Source organism: Stegastes partitus, unplaced genomic scaffold (assembly GCF_000690725.1).
Source record: "Stegastes partitus isolate 25-593 unplaced genomic scaffold, Stegastes_partitus-1.0.2 Scaffold1701, whole genome shotgun sequence".
Classification (NCBI taxonomy): Eukaryota; Metazoa; Chordata; class Actinopteri; family Pomacentridae; genus Stegastes; species Stegastes partitus.
This window is the reverse complement of record NW_007579432.1, coordinates 28,958-42,081: the sequence shown is the minus strand read 5'-3', so window position 1 is coordinate 42,081 and position 13,124 is coordinate 28,958. Positions and strand designations below refer to the sequence as shown.

The following is a 13,124-nucleotide window of genomic DNA, read 5'->3' as shown; positions in this document are numbered from 1 at the left end:
GCATGTGGATAGCAAGTGTGTTCATGTCTCTTTGTACCTCCTCTGATCATTCAGCACAGTGTGTAAAGATTTTCACCAGATCAGTGTCACTCTGTCAGAATTTCTATTGAAAACAAACAAACACATTTAAAAAAAAAAAAAAAAAGGGACAGACACCACTGCACCCGACTGAAGAACTCTCAAGAAAGCAGCACTACGAATATCAAAATGCCCAAATAAGCATCTATTACAGCGTTAAAGCATAAAAGCGACATACAGTTGAAGGCAGAAGTTCACATACACTGTATAAAAAGACACATAACCTGTTTTTTTCTCACTATCTGACATTAAATGTGACTAAACTTTTCCTGTTTCAGGTCAGTTAGAGTTACCAAAATTATTTCTTTTAGCTAAATGCCAGAATATTGAGAGAGAGCACTTTTTAGAGATTTTTTTTTTTTTATTACTTTCTTCAAAGTCTGAAGTTTACATATATTTCCTTAGTATTTGGTATCATTGCCTTCAAACTGTATGACTTGGGTCAAATGTTTTGGGTTTCCTTCCACAAGATTCTCACAATAGTTTAATAGAATTCTGGCCCATTCCTCCTGATAGAACTGGTGGAACTGAGTCAGGTTTGTTGGTCTACTTGCTCCACAAACCTTTTCAGCTCTGCCCACAAATTTTCTACAGGATTGAGATCAGGGCTTTGTGATGGCCACTCCAAAACATTTGTTGTCCTGAAGCCACTTTGTAACTAATCTGGCAGGATGCTTCTGGTCATTGTCCATTTGAAGACCCATTTGTGCTCAAGCTTTAACTTCCTGGCTGATGTCTTGAGATGTTGCTTCAATATTTCCACATAATGTTCTTTCCTCATGATGCCATCTATTTTGTGAAGTTCACCAGTCCTTCGTGCAGCAAAACAGCCCCACAACATGATGCTGCCGCCCCCGTACTTCATAGTTGGGATGGTGTTCTCAGGCTTACAAGCTTCCCGCTTTTTTTCTCAAAATGTAATGATGGTCATTATGGCCAAACTGTTCAAAATTAGTTTCCTTAGACCACAGGACTTTGTCCCTGTGTGTATTTGCAAACTGCAATCTGGCTTTTTTATGTTGCTTCTGGAGTAATGTCTTCTTCCTCTCTGAGTATCCTTCCAGCCCATGTCGGTACAGGACTGGTTTCACTGTGGATAATGACTCTCTTACCAGCTTCAGCAGCATCTTCACAAGGTCTTTAGCTTTTGTTCTGGGGTTGATACGCACATTTTGCACCAAAACCCTTCATGTCTGGGACACAGAACCTGTCTCCTTCCTGAGCAGTGTGATGGCTGGACATTCCCATGGTGTTTGCATATAATTGTTTGAACAGATGAACGTGGAACCTTAAGGGATCTGGAAATTGTACCCAAAGATGAACCAGACTTGTGGAGGTCCACAACTCTCTTCCTGATATCTTGACTGATTTCTTTAGATTTTCTCATGTTGTCACAAAAAGAAGCAGTGTGTTGGAGGTGTGTCTTAAAATACAGTCACAGGTGTGTCTCCAATAAACTCAAATGTTGTCAGTTAACCTATCAAAAGCTTCCAAAGCCATGACATCATCATCTGGGCTTTCCCAAATAGTTTGAAGTCATAGTTATCTTAGTCTATGTAAACTTGTTAATTTTGAAGAAAGTAATACAAATCTCCAAAAAAAAAATCTCCTTCTGGCATTTAGCAAATAGAAATAATTTTGGTGATCCTAACTGGCCTAAAACAGGAAAAGTTTAGCCTGATTTAATGCCAGACAGTGAGAAAAAAAGGTTAAATGTCCTGTTTTATACAGTGTGTGTAAACTTCTGGTTTCAACTGTGATTACTCAATTTAAAAGCCCATCAAAAGGAGCTTAAAACAAGATTCAAAGGGAAGGTGAAGCTTTTAATTACCACACCTAATCAAAATCTAAAGGATATATCTGCCAGAATACAATATTAAGTTATAAACCATTCTTATACACATGTACAGAGAACAGAAAAAGAACAGAAATATAAAATAAAACCCATTAAATATGTGTCATTTCTGGTCAACCCCCTGAACCACAACACCTGCTGAGAGGTTTAAAAGGCATATTATCTTTATTTAAAAATCACTAAAATAATGGCCTTTTTAGAGCCAGAAACAAAACAAATCATTGGACATTCACTCTCTGATGGTCCTCCAGCTACACATTGGTGAAGTGCCATTCATTAGGAAAACCTGACAAAATCTAAGCTTCAAACTGTGATATTTAATCAAAATCTCTATTCTACATTATTAGTTGCAGAAAAGCAGTTCAATCTTTAATCACTTTTGGTAAAAAAAATAAATAAATAAATAAACAAATAACAATAAATCTGTGCTCCCAGGCGCAAAGGAATTGGTGGCTCTGCTCAGTGTTGCGAGACAAAAACTCAGGGAGCTTTCCTGAAATGCGTTAAACTGCAGGCTGTACATATACACGTCAGTGAATGCTACGTTAGCTATAGAATTTATAAAGTGGCCAGGCTTTCACAGTGTTGGTAACACCTTGGAAGCACTTGGAAAAGGTTAGGCATGCTCAGTCCAGGTTTTTCAATTTTGTGAAATAGACAATCAAAGAAATTCAACTTTCCTTTTTTAAAACGTTGTATGATTTATGGCATCAGTGTTTTGTGAAGCTGCATAAAAGCCATGTTTCAGGTCTAGTTGTCTAGTCTAGATGCAGGACTTCCCTCCTAAAGGAACAATGAATGCACAGAAGCTGCTTGGGCTCAGAGGGTCAAACTCTGACCTTCAAGATTAATCTGTTTGGACAACAGTCACAGATTAATATATCAGAAAATGTATGCCGATACATGAGAAAAGGAGGGCATTAATAACTGAACAGATGTGCGTTCAGGTTGGCTGGGCTTTGACGCAGTGCCAGAAGGAAAATAAAGACGATGTGGGGGAAAAAAAATGGATAAAAAAAAGGCTGCAGAGGGAGAAAGAGAGACCTACAGGTGTGTCAAAGTGATCCGAAGACACATAAAGACTCTCAATGTTGATGACAAATGTCACACATGTGAATGTACACATGAGGAGGAAGAAACTTCTTCCAGCACAGAGCTTTAAATGTAGATACAGATAGTGTACAGTGACCTGGATAAAAGTCATCACCCAGATTTAGATTTTATATTCAAGCCTGCTTGACTTTGACCTACATGAAGCAGTTACATGAAATCTATTGATTGCAGCCGTACGCTGATCTTATCCGCTTAGAGCAAACAAGGTCTAGAACATTATAAAACATGTATGTGAACGTATAAATATTAGGATTAAGATCTTTATATAGGAACCAAACCAACATAATTCAACATATACAACTATTGCAGCTGACAATTAGTGTATTAAATATGTACATTCACATGATCTTCTGGATTTCTGTGGCGTAAATCATGTCCATTCTGGGATTTGACTTCTGCTTATTCTTCGTCGCAATCTCTTCAAATCTCTGACAGTATATAATCAATGGGGTTGACATACTTTGTATTGCACTCATCTTAAAACCATGTATGGAGTTTTAATTCCAGGAAAAATAGAAGGTTATCATCTGGCATAAGCATCAACATGTTTAAATATACCACCGCATACATAAACATGCTCTAAATCTTGCAATAATACCTAGAGATACAAGACGGAAATATGCCACAAACTCATTTTCATATGAATCGCTTCGTAGCGTTTTATAATAGCATCAATTCTATATTTATTCACCGCTCTGACATGCACTGCCATAATTAATCATACTCAAATTCAATGACAGATTATCTTCCATACAGTAAAAAGCTTACGTTTGCTTCTTTTCCGGCAAAGTCAGAGGTCAAATCTGTGCATCGCGTGGTTTTTCATCTAGTTTCAGGAGCGTACACGTCGGAGCTTTAAAATCCGCGCGAATATTTTGCAGGAACATTTGTGTGAAGTCTGTCAGGAATCAAGGCTCAACCACTCATACAGTCAGTTCTCCTTTAATTTGTCTATTAATTCCAAGTTTGAAATGTTTAACCTTGGAAAATGATGTTCTGATGAAAGACAGATGGCATAAAGAAAGACGCTCGGCAGCAAAGGTGAGAGATATAGAAAAGAGAACACATCAATGCCGCCTTTTCAAAAACACAGATTTTTGTGCGGCTAAAAGGAAAGCTTACTGTAACACTTTGTAAAAAGCTCACATTTGCGGGGTATTAACATGAAAGCGACAATAATTACATGTAGTAGTGTTTTCTGTCTGACATATACGTTTACCTGGAGAAGAAGTTGGAGGTTAGAACCTTTCGGTATGTTTACGACTTCGCTCTGGAGCGTTTCCGAGAAATCAAAGCAACTTTCCGACGACAACGGTGACACGGGAAACGAACGCGCATACATCGCTGGGTTCTTATGGCAGGAAACCGAACCGAAAAACATTCCACTCATACATCCAAGTGAACCAGAAGAAAACAAATACCCATGAGACCTCACATCCGAACACAGCCCAGACAGTTCACATCTGACACCGCGTATCACGATCAACAAGAATCCATACGGCGAAGCGGAGGCACACTTGTAGTTGTTTCCTTTTGATCCGACTCAAACGAGAAGTGTAATCTCCTGAAAATGAAACGACCACCATTCCACAACATCCCATATGATGCCTGCCGAAACACTGAAACAAAACCAAAAATCTAACATACCGAGAAAATTACTGCAATAACATGACAAAACCTAGAAAAGAAAATATATTGACATTTTCAATGGGATGCTAAAAGAAGAACAACTCGAGGGAGTTGCTGTGCAACATCATGTTCATACATTTAAATATAATAAGCAGAACTGGAAGATACTTGCAGCAGTGCTTTAGTAATCATTTTAATAACCTACTTTGGCTCTTTCTGCAGCTGATCTTTATAACTGGTGCTGCAGCGCACATGTAATCACCTGAGTTTGCAGCGCTGTGAGGTAATGCTACCAGTGCGAACGTCGCATTTGCATAGAGATATGTACTATAAAGATAATGTAAAGCTACATTAAACAGCTGTAATTGCCTCTTATTACTTCATCAAACTCCAATTGTAAAAAAAAAAAAAAAGGCTGCTTGGAAAAAAAAATCCCACTCATTTGACTTATATTTGAGGGCAATTATGTTGTAATTATGTCATCCATCACATCATTAACCTGTTGCTCTTTGAAATCATTGCACAAGTTGCTTGTTGTGTGTGGTTTAGCCCTGAGAGTCAACTGTGGGCGAAATAAAGCCGTGTTTTGCTTTGGGCGTCTGCTTTGTGGACATTTCGTGGACCGTCAGCAAAAGCATGAATTTTGTGCCTCTTGCTGCGTCCCCATGAAAGCTGTGGAGAGACTCACAGTGACTGCAGAGTGCTGCACACAGACACAAGGAAACGCAGATTATATTAAAACAGCGTCATTCTTTAAATATCAGTTCTAATAAAATGGGGAATAAAGCTTGGGGTGTTGCAGTATCTGTGCACTGCACAAAACTGCATCCATGTGGAGATGAACTGTATGCCTTCTTAGAGTTTCAGATGTACATCCGTGTGCACACACATATACAGCCTTTTCGTGTCATCGGGACAACAACATATAACGCTCCAGGTAGCAGCAGCAGCCTATAAGGGGTCCACATCCTGCCTTACCTCTCTTTGAGGAAGTCCACCACTCGTTTGAAGTCATCGATGCAATACTCTCTCTTCATGTCCATCAGCACGCTGTCTGAGGCCGACTGCACAGGGACGTGAAGGAAGGCGTAGACTCGCGGATGATTCAAAATCTTTGCCATTTCCTGTTGAGACACAGAAGGAGGAGAGGGTTAGTGTTTCACATGGAAGTCCAAACTGCTGTTTTTCTTCTATGTCCTCAACATGACTGTGAAATGATTGAGAAAAAAGCCTAATTCAAACCTAAATGAGGTTGCGTTTAAATCAAATTCCGTGTAAAAACCTGGAACATGTTTAAACATATGCTGCAGCAGCACCGCAGCACTTCTGGCCTATTGACACAAATTAAAATATTTATTATTGTAAGTGCAAAAATTTGCAATCAACCTTCCCACTATAGCGGACAAACCCAGGACAAAACATTCCTAACGTGTGCCGTCCACGAGTCAATAATTTGAAGCGAAAATATTTAACCTCTACAATTATTTTTATTTGAGTGCAAGTTTTAGTCAATTGAAACACACTAAAGGTGATAGAAGCGAAAGCCCGCTGACGGTGAATGATAGCTGCTACCTTTGAATAAAACGAAGGTTCCATCAACATTCCTGCCTCTTTCTGACTCCTTTCACTCCAGACCTTCTACAATAAACCGCTGCTTTCTCCCATTTATTTATTTATTTATTTTCATTTCTCCTTTTTATACTGGGAAAATAAAAGAAAAAGCGGCTCGGAGAATTCAGCGCGTAGACGCAATAGATCTTAAGTTCAAGGAGTCAAGGTTGCTCCAGTAGGGGCCCTTTATATCTGAAAAGTCAAGAGCTTTTACTAAAGCATGCAGGTCCCCGTTTCAGATGAAAATGGCGAGAGGGGGGAAAAGAAAAACGTGTAAGTCTATAATTAACTCAGTGAGGGTCACTTTGTACCTTTCTGTTTCTACTATAAGAGTTATAAAAAATACTTGGGGTGCTGTACCTTCTGGTTTTCTACAATATGAAAAGCAGCTTTTAAGTATAGTGTTTTAAAATTGCTTAAATGTGAAGAGAAAAAAAAAGAGACAGGAGGTTTTGTTCAAGAATCTTCTTTTGATGTTAATTAAGACTCTATAGCTCAAATAAAGAGGCTAAATTCTGGATTAACTGCAAAATGGCATAAATTATACTATAATGAGACATTTGGATAAAATTATTATAGTTGTAAAAGTGAATTTTCCAGTTGTAACACAAGACCGTGTATCTTTAATGTCCCATCCTTTACACTTTTAGCATGAAAACTGCATTTTAACAGCCTCGATTAATTAGCAAGAGAGCTGGCAAGTTGTGTTTTTTCTTTTTTTCTGTTTTTCTTTCATTCTCACTTTAATTTCCTCAGTAAACGAAGTGGAGAGAGCGCAGATGTCAGATTTTTCTGATGGACATAATCAGGATGCGATCATCACCACGCTAATCACCACAAGAAGGAGAAAAAGAAAAAGAGAGGGGAGGAAGAAATGATTTAATGATTTCCTACAAGAATGTGCTGATTGCAGTCCGTCTTCTCAATTAGGATCCATTGTAGAACGTTCTCTGCTTCGTACGCAGACACTGAAGCATGTGCGAACACGGGCGAACACGCGCGCACAGACACAGCTCGGTTGCAGCACCACGGGGGGTTGACCGCTGGAAGCTCCAAATTAGAAAGAATTAATTTGGTTGGAAAATGGAGTTTGATTGGTGACAGAAATCAGGCTGCTGCTATATGTGTGTGTGTGTGTGTGTGTGTGTGTGAGAGAGAGACAGAAAAACATATAAAGGAAAGTGAATTTATGTGCTATTGAATGTTTTTTTAAAGGTGAATGAATAGTAGGTCGATGCAATAATCATACTTTGCTTTATTCATGCAGAGGATTTATTGAGGACACTTTATATTTCTGATTTGAAGGTCTTGGAAATTAAGGAACCGAGAGCGGCGATGGAGGGACATTTGATAACACAATAAAAACACAAACAAACTATGCATTCATAAAATAATATAATCACTAAACATCTTTTGCATTACATGAGCACTGCTAAATCCACACATTGTTTTTTTATTTTTCTTTATGTGCCTTTGAAAATTGCGTCCTTTTTACTCTTAATGTATAAATCAGAAAGAAAGGGCAACATTTCAACTTCCCAATGTTTCTTCTAAGTGAAAACTGATTTTTTTTCGGTGTCTGATATGAAAAATGACTAATAAACAGTTTGCACCAGATTGATTTAAACAAACAAACAAAAAAGAAATCAGTGTTCTTTGGTGAAAATACGAAGACGTGATTCACTCAACTGCAACCAACAATTGTTGTGTATAAATATATATATATGCACATAGTCATGAAATGTCTTCTTTAGAAGAAGTTGCTTGGGTCTGTTTCTTTTATGGTTTCACAGGACAAGCCACAGACGGAGGAAAAGAAGTCCATATAAGGATGCAACTATTCAGTGTGATGAAGATGGGCCCCAATCAGTTGTTTTACGACCTGAACAGGCATCACGTGACTTCGTAGTAAAAAGAAGGGTCAGAGGCAACAGGAGTAGTCTTACTTTGTCTGATGCCAGGGAGAGTTTGACCCAGAGCTCTGTAATGCAATATTCAATGTGTAATTAAATTGATTGATTGAGACCGAATTGAATCCGATCTCATCTTTAGAAACGAACATGCGGAGAAGACAGTCATTCTCTAACACAAGCAAGTGAGAATCATTTAGGAACTACTTGGCTGAACTGCAGGCTGTGTTCACACAGAGCAGACAGTAAACAAGTATGGAAACAAATTTAAAATGTAAGTAGAAAATAAGTATTGTGTGTACTTTAACACCTGAGGGCACTTGGAAAAAATGTTGACTACAGGTTTTCTCAATTTTTGTAACATAATTGAAATTCATCTTAGGACATAACTAACCTGTTGTACTACACAACACACATATATGAGTTCTCTCGACTACTCTGCTATGGAGGTGCAGGATTGTATATTGTAGTTAAAAAAAAAAGAATTCACGTGACAGGAGCACAAACGGGCCAGCTTGAGGTTCAAGTGAGGGTTAAGTGAGAACAAAAAATATTTAAGTTTGCACTTGGCTTTTATGACACAGTTTATATTTGATCCCGATCCACAGAACTGACCTGTAAAGTCTGATCGATGAAAGCTTTGACGTTCAGATCAAAACAAGGACATATGAACACAGTCTTTTTATAGCGTGTTGAATAACACAGCTTTCTAGTTTTACACGATTAAGATTTGTTAAAGTGTGTCTGTATATGACACACAAAGCACAATGCGATAACATTATAGCCTTGTAGTGTGTTTTTTTAGCGCGTCCTTTGTGTGGTATTGTGTAATCTATAGTAATACGTCACTCCAGTGTCATTAGATCCACTGACAGTGATGGTGAAGGTACACAAGTGCATGTTGCAGGGTCGGATGGGCTCTCAGCAGATGGCATGCTGGTTTGAGTAGCGGGGCGCTCCTGATTACAGCTGGGGATTAACCTATAAGGGGAGGACTTTTCACTCACACAAGCCATTTATCATGTGTGTGTGTGCTTCTGTCTAACACCGTCCAGTCATTACACACTGATATGGATCTCTAGTTACAGATCCCTGCGGAGATGAGGCTTGTTTTACTGCCACTGACAGTTTGAAATTAAAGCTCAAAGCACAACTCAACGAGCTTTAAACACACCGATCCAGGGGAGATGCGTGCGTTTTCATTTTATTCCCATTTATTTTTTGTTTAAATCAGTTTTTAAAGCAAACTTGTTTTTGCTCTCTGTGCTCTTTTTCATTTTCACCATCTTTTTTTTCCTCCACCGAGTCTCATTCACACAAACAGACGCGCAATCTTTTCATCTTCGGCTGATCGGCTCAAACAGACACACAAACCAGAAAGGATCTATCTTAACTGGATTAGCTCAAAGGATCTGATATCTCTCCCCTTAAATCAGATAGCCCTGAAAAGACAACATAAGAAGAAGAAGAAGAAAAAAAAGAGAAAAATAGGAGATGAAAGATGATTTGGCTCCAAGCAGCCTACACCCTTTCACACTGCCTTCCCACTTCCCTCTCTGCAACGACAAAAAAAAAAAAAAAAAGTGTCTTCACTGTGAGCTTGGTGCTGTAAATTCCTTTGGAATATTCGGTAGCCTTCTGCTCTCTTCATCAGTCCCTCCCTCCTCTCTTTAAGTATTTGGAGGGAAAAAACATGTGATTTCTGCGCGTGTTTCATCACATACCCGTACGTGTTGCAGGTTGAAAACTGTGGGTGAAAAAACGTGTTTCTGACAGGCTTTCCCCTGAAGAGGCTGCAGAAAGTCAACATCGATTTGGATCAAGTCGTCTTTGCTAGTGCTGCTTAGAAGTCCAAAAAGTTAATAATTAGAAATGTTACACAAACCACATTGAAAGAAAATCCTAAATATGAAATCCAAGACTAGTCACATACACAGTCAAGTGCAGTTCAGTTGGATTTTTATTTTTCTTTCCAGGCCTGAACTCATGTTCTGATCTAAACAGATAGAAAATGAAATAATCGAGAAAAGTGGTGAAACAGGGCAGGAAGGACAGTCTGTCTGGGCCTGTTTAAAACTGTATGCATTAGTTATACAACATTATATGTCTCATGTTTAAAAAAGCTCTGGTTCTGGAGTGTGTCATGGTTGCCTGTGTGCTACATGTGCGAGAGGTAGCCGTCACAAATCAGGAAATCATGAGACCCCGCGCTACCAACATTTACCCCTTTTCCACCAAACTGGTTCCAGTGCTGGTTCCATGCTGGTGCCTGACTTAGCAACAGTAGTACTTGTGCTTCCACCGCCTAAGCACTGGCTCCAGGTCCTCAAAACTGGTGCTTTTCAGGCACCAACTCTTTGCTGGGCCAGAGCTAAGCACAGCGTACGTCAGGGGCTGGGGGGGCGAGGCTATCGTGACCACCGAGATGGATGAATGGGACACACAAGCGGTGATTTGTGTTGCCAGGACATCCCTGGTTCGATCACGGATGTATTGGAATGACTCCAGGGAAGTTTTGCACAAACTGTTGAGCACTGAAATCCAGTACAACTGTGTCCCACCAGCAGCACCACAGTGGTGGAAAACTTCAGGTGTATTGCCGTATTTACGCTTAGAAATGCGGTCTTCTCACGAAACTGTTTATTCCGCTCATAGAAAAGACCGCATGAGAGAAAATCACTTTGTTTCATCTTGGACAAATCTAACATTAGAACACCTAGTTGACTCTTGCTAAAGTCATTGTTGGTCGCACACCGATCTGAGCACCAACAGCAGTTAGCGCAGCCTGCAAAGTGGGGCGTTCGGGAAACATCTGTAAATTGCCACGTCTATCAATAAGACAATGTTCAGCAAGTCATATGCTTTGCCTGTGACAAGGTGGGAAGCGCGAACAAATGAGAAAGTTGGTCGCACCGGTAAAAAGTCAGTCTGGAGTCCTGTGTGGACGTCCGTGTGGCGTGAGCGTTGTTCAGTAAACGGCTACGTATGCTGTGATGTATGGCGTAGCTCTAACTTGGCTCCTTGTCAATGGAATAGCAACCGGTTTTTAGGAAGTGCCAGATTTGAAGCAACTAAGCACTGGCCCTAGCACCAGCACGGAACTAGCACTTGGTTCTTCTTGGTGGAAAAGTGGTACGTGAGCACTGGCAGGTGCCTATTTGTGATCTTCCCAAAGATCAGAGAAGAAAATGTTCTTTGTTAGTGAACATCCAGCATGAGTCAGCCTTCATGTTGTGGATCATCACTGGGGAGAACACGTGGGTCTGCAGCTACCACCAAGGGAAGAAACATCAGTTCTCACGGTGGAAGTTTCCAAAACTGGACTAGGTGCATCAGAAGAGATTTTGTGATTTATCAGGATTCACTGTTGAAGAAGGATTCTACCATAACATCCTGAGGTGTCTGAGGGAGAACATTTGGCTAAAACGACCTGAATGACGTCAAGTGTTTGTTCCAAATTGCTCACAGCATGGTGATGATGCGAAGGTTCTCGGCCACAACAACCCAATCGTCGCTACCTACCTGCCCCTCCTCACTACATCTGGCTCCCCGTGGCTTCTTTCTCTTCCCCAAAATGAAATTCAATTTAAGAGTCGCTTTTTGGAGATTCAGCATCACCGATGATGCTTGACATGTTTACATAACAGGACTTTCAGGGAGCGTCACAAGCGCTCAAGAAACGGGTGGAGCGCTGCATAGCTGCCCAAAAAATACTATTTAGATGTGGACGGTGGGCAGATTTAAATCAGGTATGGTTTTTCACTTTCATGGGTGCGTTCTCACAACACTTTGATTGCACCTGGAAGAGTATAGAGAAAATATGGAGGGAGAGCCACACCGCTGTCAAAACATCTGTAGAGATTGTGTCGGAAGTATTTCACTGTGTGGATATTTAGAAATATACAACCAAAACATCATAAACACACATCCAATATTGTAATTTCTATATTATTTCTACATTATTTTCGATATTGCATTTTGTTCAGAATAAAGGGAACTATTTCATGGACTTTATCTTCGCCTTGGCAACACTGAAGGATCGAATAACTAAGTTTGGCACTATAGAGATTAAATACAAGTGGAATTTAGGAAAAACAAAATGTTAAGGTTTATATTCAACCTGTTTCTTTTTTAAATAGGAAAGAAGCTGATTAAATTCACACACACACAAAAAGCCTGCTGACAGGCACACAAAGAAAATAAAGTGAAGTATACTTGAAATTGCTGACATCCATCCATCCATTATCTATACACCGCTTAATCCTCACTAGGGTCGCGGGGGGGCTGGAGTCTATCCCAGCCGACTTAGGGTGAAGGGGACACCCTGGACAGGTCGCCAGTCTAACACAGGGCTACACTTAGAGACAGACAACCAAGCACACTCACATTCACACCTACGGACAATTTAGAATCACCAATTAACCTCAACATGTTTTTGGACCTTGTGGGAAGAAGAACCTGGAGAGAACCCACACTGCATGCAAACTCTACATGGAAAGATCCCAGGTTTCCTCACCGGGATGCGAACCAGTGACCCTCTTGCTGTGAGGCAACGATGCTAACCACTGCCCCACCTTGCAGCCCAAAAAACTGCTGACGTGCCAACACTAAATAGCTAAATGCAGCAGCAGCCTTAATGCAGTAAAAAATGTTTAATTAATATCAACACAGAAATACATGTTTCACTTGTGATTTATTTATTTTTTCATCTTAAAATTTGAAATTGGAGATAATGTTCAAAAGTTGAGGGTTGCCGTCGATAAAATCTGAGCAGCTATATGACCCCAAAAACAAACTAAATCACAGACTAACTGTTAAAGTTGTGCGCTCGTAAGTATTCGTACGTGGGCGTACTGCATCATATTCATATATGGTGCATATTAAGGCCACATTAGCGACTGCACTGACTACACTACACACATATTAGC

At 39.9% G+C, this 13,124-nt stretch overlaps 1 protein-coding gene across 1 annotated transcript in view; it reads right to left on the bottom strand.

Moving 5' to 3' along the window:
* The window catches only part of LOC103372136 (threonylcarbamoyladenosine tRNA methylthiotransferase-like), a gene marked incomplete at its 5' end in the record, with an annotated part of 101,523 nt that overhangs the window by 81,302 nt on the left and 7,097 nt on the right, over positions 1–13,124 (bottom strand). Inside the window, one exon of the mRNA XM_008301701.1 lies at positions 5,654–5,799. Within this exon, the coding sequence (XP_008299923.1) occupies positions 5,654–5,799 (146 nt within the window). The remainder of the gene's footprint in view (positions 1–5,653; positions 5,800–13,124) is intronic.